The sequence below is a fragment of the Arachis ipaensis genome, chromosome B07 (assembly GCF_000816755.2).
Source record: "Arachis ipaensis cultivar K30076 chromosome B07, Araip1.1, whole genome shotgun sequence".
Taxonomy (NCBI): Eukaryota; Viridiplantae; Streptophyta; class Magnoliopsida; order Fabales; family Fabaceae; genus Arachis; species Arachis ipaensis.
The window spans coordinates 19,389,513-19,400,842 of NC_029791.2; the positions used below are offsets into that span (position 1 = coordinate 19,389,513).

An 11,330-nucleotide genomic window follows, 5' to 3' on the forward strand; every position below is an offset into this window, starting at 1 on the left:
AAATTATAATTTTTATATTCACAAACATTAAAGTCTTTGTAATTATAAAATATTGTTCCCAAAGAAAAATAAACATAATCTAAAATATAATTATAAATATTATCTCTAAAACAAAATAAACATAATCCAAAACACTCAATTTTCATCTTCATTCTCTTGTAAGTTGGGTTGGAAAAAGTTGGGTTTTGGCAAAAAAAAAAAATTGTAAAAATACCCCTTGTCAAAAAAATACTAAGCCCGGCGGGGAAGCCCGCCCCGCCCCGCCAAAGCCTGTCAAAACCCGCGCTTTAAGCGGTGCGGGTTAGGCGGGCTTTTACTATTTGGCGGTCCCAATTTTCCAGTCCAACTCGCCTTTTTGGCGGGTTACACGGGTCGGCCCGGCGGATTTAGGCCCGTTTGCCACCCCTAGTGTTGATCTTCCCAGTCAATACAAACCAGATAAAAAGTTCAACTCTTGGCGGCACTAGCCCTTTCCAAATTGTCCTCGTAAAGCTGTAGCTTGTTATATCCTCCGGAGTTATTTCCGCCTGCAAAACCTGCACAAAAGAGTTAGTAGAAAAGACTCCTTGTTTATCAAATTTCCACATGACTCTATCCTCTCTGCCATTAGCAAGTTTGACCAGTCTTAGTATATCATGTAGCTGGTTCACTAAATCCAACTCCTACTGGAATAACTCTCGCCTCCATTGGAAGTTCCAGATCTACTCAACCCCATCCAAAATCCACACTCCCCTATAACGGATCCTCTTTGGTTTGAAACTAAGATGAGTCTTGAAAACTGATCTTTCAGAGAACCATCACGCAACCAGACATGCTTCCAAAAACGAGTCCCTCTCCCATCACCAAACTCCATTGACAGCCTAGTAATCATCTTCTGCCTTACTTGCTGATCCTTGAACTGTATCTGACATATATCCTTCCAAGGGCCTCCCCGAACAGGTAAACCTGAGAGGACAGCATCACATTTGGGTCTAGGTTATTACAAGAGCAGACCACCTTCTTCCATAGCGGGCACTCCTCCTTAGAAAAGCGCTACCACCACTTAAATAAAAGGGCTGTATTATGCACCATGGTATCCCCAACACCCAAACCACCAAACTTTTTTGGCGCCTGCACCATCCCCCATATGACCAAGGCCATACTATTCTTACCATCTTTCTTGCTCCACAGAAATCGTCTCTGTAGAGAAATCAGTTTTTCTACAACAGCCTTTGGCATTTTATATAGACTCAGATAATAAACAGGGAGACTGTTTAACACAGATTTGATGAGCACTAACTTACCGACTTTATTGAGGACCTTGGCTTTCCATATGCTCAGTTTGTTCTCCACTTTATCTATAATTGGCTTCCAAGTCTTCACCAATCTCGAGTTAGCTCCTAGCGAGATCCCCAAGTATTTAACTGGGAGAGAGGCTTCCTGACAACCCAGTACGCTGCACATACACTTTACCCATCGATCATCACAGTTGATTGGAATCAAACTAGATTTGTCAAAATTAATACTTAACCCCGACATCAATTCAAAGCAACAGAGAATCCTCCTATAATTTTTAACGATCTCTTCTTCTGGAGGGCAGAATAGAATCGTATCATCCGTAAACTGTAGATGTGACAGCTCAATATGATCTCTACCAACTAGTAGCAGAAATATGCGTCCGTTTTTAACCGCCTCCCCAAACATCCCGTGAAAGACATTCACCCCAAATCTTTTCTACACAACTTTTTATATTCTTATCAGTTAAGTTTAAGCTAGTTCTTATTATTATTATTACAATAAAAATATGTGGCCAATCAATTTTACCGACCAATTCAACTAAACTAGATACGCGTATTTTTTTAACGTATCAACAATTTTATCGACCAATTTAATCAAGTTAGATACACGCATTTTTTTTTAATGTGGTCGTCGTCATTTTCTTCAACTTCTTTTTTGAATTTCTTGTTATGCGCACTTCTTTTTCAACAATGTTATCATCGTCGTGATCTTCTTCTTCTCTTATTTAACATGGTCTTCTTCTTTTTCTCTTATTTGATTTTTCTCCTTTTTTTTCTCATCTTCTTTCATTAATTATTATCATTATTATATATATTCAAAAGATTATAGCAGAGAACTTGGAATTCATAGTACAAAAATTTTGATTCTTAAAAATAAAACACAAAATTTTAAAAGACCACATGTTTAGAACATTGACACTTAACTAACAAAATACGTGTATCATAGAAAATTTGATACACAGTATAAAAAATTTGGTGCATAACACAAATTGTTGTGGTATGTAGCAAATTATTTTTGAAAGACTACATGTCTAAAATATTGCATCCAACTAATAAAATACAGAAATTTTAGCACATAATACAAAATTTTTTAAAAGATTATAGTTAACTCACCTAATTAATAAAATATATTTACATGAATAATTTCTATGCTATGAACAAAAATATTTGTACTATATTAATAAATTTGTACTATGTAGAAATTTTTATATGTTATGTGCTATATATAAAAATTTCTACGTTAAATCAATAATGTGCTTTACAATAAAAATTTTTCTACTAACAAAGTGCAAAAAGAAAAACGGTACCATATGCATGCAAATTTTTTGTTAAATTTATGTCAATTTAATTAAACTTATTACAAAAATATTTATATATGTAGGATTGCCGTTCTTATTACTCAAAACTAATATTGTCATTCTTTTATAACGTTACTTTACATATTTTTTTGTTGACTTAACGTTACTTTACATATTGATACGTAACCTATACATCGGCCACCCAAAAAGCTCGGAACAATACAATAAAGTCGGACTCGAGAATTTAAAAAAAAAAGAGAGACCTGGTCAGCAAAATTTGATCACTCAAAATAGAACACGATAACTGACCCAGAATCTCGGACCTATCCGCAACAAACAAGCAAAACATCATCTATAAAGGCGAGTACACAACCCCGGCTAAAGATCAGGTTCTACCTTCAGTTTTACATAACTTAGTATATTCACTAAACCTTTTTATTGACTTGAGCGTCGAAATATCTTTTACAGGTATTTCTGCCGCGGTGTTCCGTCTAGACCGACGTATAGCTCTCCCTCTTCAACGACATATTACTCGGAATCGCTATAGCTCGGTCACCCCTACATGGACGAATCACTTGGCGCCCACCGTGTGGCCAAAAACTCATCTAACCCCACTATTTTCTTTGCCTAACTCTTTACTCTTTTTTGCAGGATTCCCGATCTTCAAACATGGCCGATAATGGGTCCACCAACCCACGCAAGCAGAGCTCTTAGCTCAGATTGCTGAACTTCAAGCGGAAGTACGAAGGATAGCCGAGCTGTCCGCCCATAACAATGCTGGAAAATACGAGGAAGAAAACTCTAAAAGCTCGGCCCAGGGAAACACGGACCCTCTGAGCATCAGCCCGCCAAAGGAAAAGCTGACCTTGGGCAACCCTTTCTTTGAAGAAATCACCAGTTTTCAGATGCCGAAAAATTTTGTGCTGCCCACCGCCCTTGAGCCATACAAAGGGTTTGGTGACCCCCGCGCCCATATTAAGAAATTCCAATCCATGATGTTTTTTAATGGCGCTAACAATGAACCTGTACTCTGTCGAGCTTTTTCAACTTACCTTGATGGTGCTGCGTTACTCTGGTTTTCTAAGTTATCTGCAGGTTCAATTTCTTCTTTTGAGGAGCTGGCAAGGTCTTTTATCGATTACTTTGCCGCATCAAGAATATATGTGCACGGATCAGACTATCTAGGCACTATCAAACAAGGACAACATGAAAGCCTAAAGGACTACATGACTCGGTTTGCTGAGGCAACCATGGAGATTCAAGACTTAGATCCGGCAGTCCACCTGCACGCCCTTAAAGCCGGCCTCAGACCTGGCAAGTTCTGGGAGATGATTGTTGTAACTAAACCAAAGACACTAAAAGAGTTCCGAGAAAGGGCCGCAGGCCAGATGGAGATCGAAGAGCTCTGCGAATCCCAGAAAGCAGATAAACAGCCACACAGAAGAGATGAGGAAAAAAATTTTAGATCACCGAGCAACAAGAAACCAAAGAAGCCTCTCAAGCTCACACCAAAATTTAATACCTACACCAGATTCAACACCAAGAGGGAGAACATCATCAAGGAGATTCTCAATGCCAAAATAGTAAAATCGCCGGCCCGAGCAGGGAGTTACCAATATCAAAGGTTCGTGGATAGAAGCAAGCATTGCGCTTTTCATCAAAAGTTCAGACACACTACAGACGAGTGCATCGTTGCCAAAGACCTACTCAAAAGACTAGCACGCCAAGGACTCCTAGACAAGTACGTCGAAGGACGTAAAACCAAAGAAGTCACCTCGGACAGAGATGAGCACCCACGAGCATCAACAGACAAGGACAAAGGAAAACGGACATCACCCAACTTGCCAAGAGGTATTATCAACTACATATCAGGAGGTTACGCAGGTGGGGGTGAAACAACTTCGGCTAGAAAACGAAGTTATAGAGCGATGCTAGCAATTGAAGGAACAACACACCTCCAAAGAGAAAAAGACGCAGACATCACAATAACATTCAATCAATCAGACTTCAAATTGGCAAGCCCTAACCTCGACGATCCGGTAGTAATCTCCATTCAAGCTGGAGAACTGTTGGTAAGAAAAACACTACTAGATCCAGGTAGCAGTGCTGATGTTTTATTTTATTCCACTTTCAAAAAAATGAAATTATCAGAAAAAATAATGCAACCTTCCTCTAGAGAGCTGGTTGGTTTCTCCGTAGAAAGAGTCCCCATTATGGGACATATATGGTTAAGGACGACGATGGGAGAAGACCCTATCTCAAAGTCGATTGATATCCAATATTTGATAGTAGACTGTTATAGCCTTTATAATATTATCATCAGAAGACCTGCTCTGAATGCATTCAGGGCATTAGTGTCTATTTTACATCTGTGTGTTAAGTTTCCCGTGCAGGAAAACAGGATAGCAACAATGTATGTGGATCACCAAGAAGCTCGGCAGTGCTACAATGCCAGCCTAAAGCAAAACTCAACAAAACAGACAACTCGGCCACAAGTGCAAGCAATCCATAATACAGCCATGATCTTAACATTATCCGAGCTTGATCCAAGGGAGGATTTCAATGAAAGACCTCAGCCAATGGACAACCTCCAGCGAGTAATATTAACAGAAAATGAGAAGCATTTCACACACATCGGAGAAGCCTTAGAGGGGGAAGAACGATCAAAACTAATAACAATACTTCGAAGCAACGCCGATCTATTCGCGTGGACGCCTGATGACATGCCTGGAATAAATCCAGAAGTCATCTTCCACAAGCTAGCAATTGACAAGGGAGTCCGACCTGTGGCATAAAAGAAAAGAAACCTAGGAGAAGAGAAAAAACAAGGAGCACTAAAGGAAACCAAGAATCTCCTCAATGCAAGATTCATTAAAGAGATCTGCTTCACCACATGGCTCTCCAATGTGGTAATGGTAAGGAAAAGCTCAGGTAAATAGCGCATGTGCGTCGACTTTACAAATTTAAATAAAGCTTGTCCTAAAGATGATTATCTGTTACCTTGCATTGATAAATTAGTAGATAATGCCTCTGGTTTCAAAAGCTTAAGTTTTATGGATGCATACTCTGGTTACAACCAGATCCTAATGCATCCAGAGGACCAAAGCAAAACAGCCTTTATTACAGAACATGGGAATTTTTGCTATAAGGTAATTCCTTTTGGCCTAAAGAATGCAGGGGCAACGTATCAAAGACTAATGGACAAGGTATTTCGACAACAAATAGGTCGGAATATGGAAATCTACGTAGATGATATGGTAGCAAAGAAAACTGAATGAGGTTCACATTGCGACGACTTGTTGGAAGTTTACAATCAAGTTCGAGCATACAACATGAGGCTTAACCTAGATAAATGTGCCTTTGGAGTTTAAGGAGGAAAATTCCTCGGCTTCATGCTGACTTCACGAGGGATTGAAGCAAACCCAGAAAAGTGCAATGCAATACTGAACATGGCAAGCCCGAAGACAATAAAAGAAGTTCAACAACTTGCAGGAAGAGTAGCCGCCCTGTCACGTTTCTTACCTGCAGTGGCAAACCGATCATATCATTTCTTCCAAATAATCTCTAAGAATAAGAAATTTGCATGGACCGAGGAATGTGAAAAATCTTTTGTGGAGCTCAAACAGCTCTTAGCATCACCTCCAATACTCCAGAGACCAGAAACAGGTAAACCATTGCATTTATACTTATCAGTATCTAACCATGCTATAAGTTCGGTCCTAGTGGTTGAAACAGGGAAAATGCAAAGCCCTGTATACTTCATCAGTAGGGTATTACAGCCAACGGAGACAAGATACCTGAGAATAGAACAACCGGTGCTAGCACTAGTCACCACGGCAAGGAGACTAAGGCACTATTTCCAGAGCCACACAATAATAGTCCGTACTGACCAACCTCTGAGACAGATATTAACCAGACCCGAGTTTGCTAGACGATTAATCAAATGGTCCATCGAGCTCTCTAAGTTTGACATTCAGTACCAATCAAGGAAAACCTTGAAATCACAAATACTGGCCGACTTCATCTCAGAAATGACTACCGAGGCACAACCCGCAGAGACGAGTTGGAGTATACACGTAGATGGAGCATCAAACAGAGAAGGAAGCGGAGCATGCATACTATTAAAGGAAGGAGGCAAAGTAATAGCCGAGCAATCACTATAGTTCCACTTTACTACAAGCAATAACCAGGTAGAATATGAGGCTCTGCTGATAGGACTAAAGCTCGCCCAACAACTCAAAATACCTCGGATAATAGTTTACTGCGACTCTTTACTAGTAGTACATCAAATCAAAGGCGACTACCAGGTAAAAGATCCTTTGTTAGAGAAGTATTGGCTCATAACAAAGGATCTTATTTCAAAGTTCAATGAATTTAACATTATTCATGTAAACCGAGAGCAAAACACTAGAGCTGATGTATTATCCAAATTAGCCACTACTAGGCAGACAACAAGCACACCAGCACTATCACAGTTGACACTTGATAAACCGAGCTTTGAGCTAAATACAATATCAAGTATCATGCAGGTACAGGATTGGAGAACACCTTTCCTCAAATACATCAATACAAGAACCGTACCAAAGAAAGAATCAAGCTTACCACTCTTCCAAAGGAGGGCAAGCTTCTACACAGTGATAGGAAGCACCCTGTACAGGCGAGGATACTCACAACCACTCCTCAAATGCATCAGCAAAGATGAGGCCGAAGAAGTCATGGCAAAAACACACGAGGGGGTCTGCGGGAACCACATCGGAGGCCGAGCACTGGCCGCCAAAATATTACAGATAGGGTATTACTGGCCAACAATCAAAAGAGACTGTATTTTAAAAGTCAAAGCATGCAACAATCAAAAACACGCCACAGTCTCAGAAATTCCATCCGAAAAGCTCCACACCGTAGAGGTAAGCTGGCCTTTCGATAAATGGGAACTAGATATCCTCAGACCTTTCCCAAAAGTGCCAGGACAGGTAAAATTCCTTTTAGTATCAATAGACTATTTCTCTAAATGGATAGAAGCACAACCACTAGCACACATAACAGTAGACAAGGTGAGATCTTTCCTATGGAAAAATATCATATGTAGGTATGGCATACCAAGAGAAATAATCTCTGATAATGGAAGGCAGTTTACAGATCATAAACTCGCTTCTTTCCTAACAAATTTCAACATTAAATATCATTTCAGCTCGGTTGAGCACCCACAAACTAATGGACAGATCGAGTCCGCTAATAGAATTATCTTGCAGGGTTTAAAGAAAAAGCTCGGCGAAGCCAAAGGCGAGTAGGCCGACCTCATTCCAGAAATCTTGTGGAGTTATAATACTACAATCCAATCTGCTACAGGAGAAACTCCTTTCAAACTAGTATATGGCGCAGAAGCACTAATCCCAATAGAGGTCAGCATTTCAACGTTAAGGGCCGAGCTATACAATCAACAAAGTAACCTGCAAGCTAGAACAGCCAAGCTAGACCTTGTAGAGGAGAAAGAGACATTTCAGCCATAAGACAACGAGCTATGAAAAAATTCATGGAAGGAAGACACAATAAAAAGGTCGTTCGAAGGTCTTTCAATGAAGGAGACCTCGTACTAAGACGAACAGAAGAAGCGCGGAAACCCCCAGCACATGAAAAACTAGCAGCGAACTGGGAAGGGCCGCTCTAAGTAGTCAAGAACCTCGGCAAGGGGGCTTACAAACTAGAAACCCTCAAGGGAGGCCAAATTCTAGGAACATGGAATGTATTCTCCCTAAGGAAATATCAATCATAACATATACTGTAATCCGCGGATGAAGGTACTCTTTTTCCCCTTTGAAGTTTTTTTTCCCAAACAATATGGGTTTTACTCGAAGAGGGTTTTAACGAGGCCAGACGCCACAAATCATTGTATGAAAGTCACTACTATTTCAAACAATCCAATATCTAGGTTATCATAATGTTGGCAACTAACATATCTTATAACAAACAGCAAAATTCCAATATTCAAAATAAACCGAGCTTCATACTCGGAGATCAATAAACATGACCCGAGCATCATACTCGGGAATATTTAAAAGGCAATCTAAATAAAGAGTCAAGTACATATCCAAGGCAAAAAAGCCATACACAACTTTACAAAACATAAACGAAACAGCCTAGTCCGCCTTGTCACCAATGCTCGATTCCTTGCTGTCATCGACCGCCACAACATGATCAAAACCTTGTGCAAAGGCCTCATAAACCTCGTTTTCTAACTCTTTGATTCTAGATTCTAAACATTCATTTTCAGCCTTAACAGTTTTGGCTTGTTCATTGGAGGAAAGTTGAAGACGTTTCTCCTCAGCAAGCTCTGATTCCTTCAACCTCAAGGAAGAAGACAACTCGGTAATGGTTTTGTCTTTCTCCTGCACGGCCGAGGAAAGCTCAGCAATCTCCAAGGTGGCCTTATGGTCCTTCTCAAAAGCAAGTTCCTGAGCTCTTCCAACAGCCACGATACGAGCACCAATCACCCACAATAGAGACAAACAATCAAAATACAAAAAAAAAAATAATGAATCATGAGAAACAAGTTTACACACACCAGTAGAAAACGGCTCTCCCCAACATGTCCGACTTCATTAATCAACTTCAGATCATCAGGAAAGCAGCAGAGCTTATCAGCCATAGTAGAGAATGGATAGAGCTTCCCCCACAGCGATCGAGCATGCACGTCCCCATATAGTCGTGCAACTTCTTTTGAGACTCATATGCCGACTCCACCATTTGAAGATCTGCAGAAGAGTCTCCCTTACCTTTCACATGCCCTCTCTTCCGTTTCGGTTTATAGGTCGGATCAGGTTGAATTGGAATACCTACAGCACCTTTCTTAGCATTTGTAGTCGACCCTTCCTTCTCCCCCTTTTTTCGTTGACTAAAAAACGACTTCAATCCGGCAGTAGTAATAGTTGGAGCCTTCTCACCTACATAACAAACGACGAAATAAGAACAGACCAAGTCAAAACGACAATAAAGCAAAAATGCCCAAATTACCTATGTAATCCAAAACAGCTTGCCTATCAGTATCCCATTTTAACAACTCGGCTACAGACAACAGTTCCTTCGGACCCAACATCTCAAACAGAAACTCCATCACAATCTGGTCATCAACAAACCTATCATCCACGTCCAAAACTTGCATAGGCTCAGGACACCATGACAGAGAAAACCTCTCTATAAGGTACTCGTTTAAGTAAAAAGGAAACTCCTCAGGCACACTCCTAACCTTAACAAACATCGTTTTAAAATCTTTAAAAAAAGATTTGTAAAGACCAAAGATGGCACGACAAGGATAACTACTCAGATTAACCCAAAGCCCACGACCAACCCCTTTAGCCTGGAACAACGAGAAAAACAACCTAAGAGAAGGAGGATGTTCAAGTAAATCCATCAAAATCTCAAAAGCCCTCACAAACCCTCACGAGTTTGGATGAAGCTGAGTCGGAGCATAGTTCAACCAATAAAGAACGCCACACTCGAAGTCAGTGAAGGGAAGCCTAACTCCTAATTCAGTAAACAAACAACTATACATATAAAAGAAGGACCAATCATCACGACGATGGAAGACGCGATCACTACTCTGACAAGGGAGTATTTCTATCTTAATGCCACTACCATCTCTAACCCAAACATCAGAACCCAACATCTCAACAGCTTCCCTATCACTAAATTGCGAGGAATAACCCCTAACCCTAGCATCAACCCAACCATATGGGTCAACTTCATTAACACCAACCTTTTCCTCTTCCATGAAACAGAAGCAAGAAAACAAAAGCAAACAAGAAAGGAAGTGGAAGCAGAAGAACAGATTAACACTCACCTTTTTTGCTCATTTTTATCAGAAAGCAACAATTCCCAAATGCAAAAACCAACGGTTGCGAACACGCATATTACAAATGAACTAAGCAGTTACATATGAAACGTTATTTTTTCATCTCAACCATTGAAGAAACCCACGTTCAAACCCCCCTCAATCACACGGCCAGGGGCACCTTGAAACGCGCAACGCACGTCAAATCAATCATTCATTAAGGCGCGAAGAACAAAGCAAAAATTAAATGTAGAGACCGTTTCAAATTCCTGCACAGAACCAATCCGAGTTTGGGGGCTACGGGGTACGGATGCAACAACAAATCCATGGCCGAGGTATACGATATTACCGCTAAAAAGCTCGCCTTTGTCCTGTCCAAACCAAGGCAAGCTTGGGGGCTATGATATGTAACCTATACCTCGGCCACCCAAAAACTCGGAACAAAAAAATAAAGTCGAACCCGAAAATTTGAAAAAAAGAGAGACCTGGTAAGCAAAATCTGATCACCTAAAACAGAACACGATAACTGACCCAGAATCTCGAACCTATTCGCAACAAACGAGCAAAACATCATCTATAAAGCCAAGTATACAACCCCGGCTAAAGATCAGGTTCTACCTTTAGTTTTACATTAACTTAGTATATTTACTAAACCTCCTTATTGACTTGAGCGTCGGAGTATCTTTTGCAGGTATTTTTGTCGCGGTGTTCCGTCCAGATCGACGTATAGCTCTCCCTCCTCAACGAGTGTTATTCGGAATCGCTATAGCTCGGTCACCCCTACACGGACGAATCACATATGATTATATATAATCTTTTTTATTATATATTTATATGAATTTATAGAAAAATGAGAGTTAAAATTTTTATATATGAATAATTTTAACGTAAAATATAAAAATATTTGATTATTTTAGTATTTTATATGAT

The 11,330-nt window shown here is 40.1% G+C and overlaps 2 protein-coding genes across 2 annotated transcripts; both read left to right on the top strand.

The window, feature by feature from the left end:
* On the top strand, positions 3,481–5,370 carry LOC107606855. The gene has a single exon (XM_016308867.1). The coding sequence runs from the start codon at positions 3,481–3,483 to the stop codon at positions 5,368–5,370; it is 1,890 nt and encodes a 629-aa protein (XP_016164353.1).
* Positions 6,025–7,863, top strand: LOC107606856. The gene is made up of 2 exons (XM_016308868.1): positions 6,025–6,651; positions 6,766–7,863. Exons 1-2 carry the CDS (start codon positions 6,025–6,027, stop codon positions 7,861–7,863), a joined length of 1,725 nt encoding a protein of 574 aa, XP_016164354.1.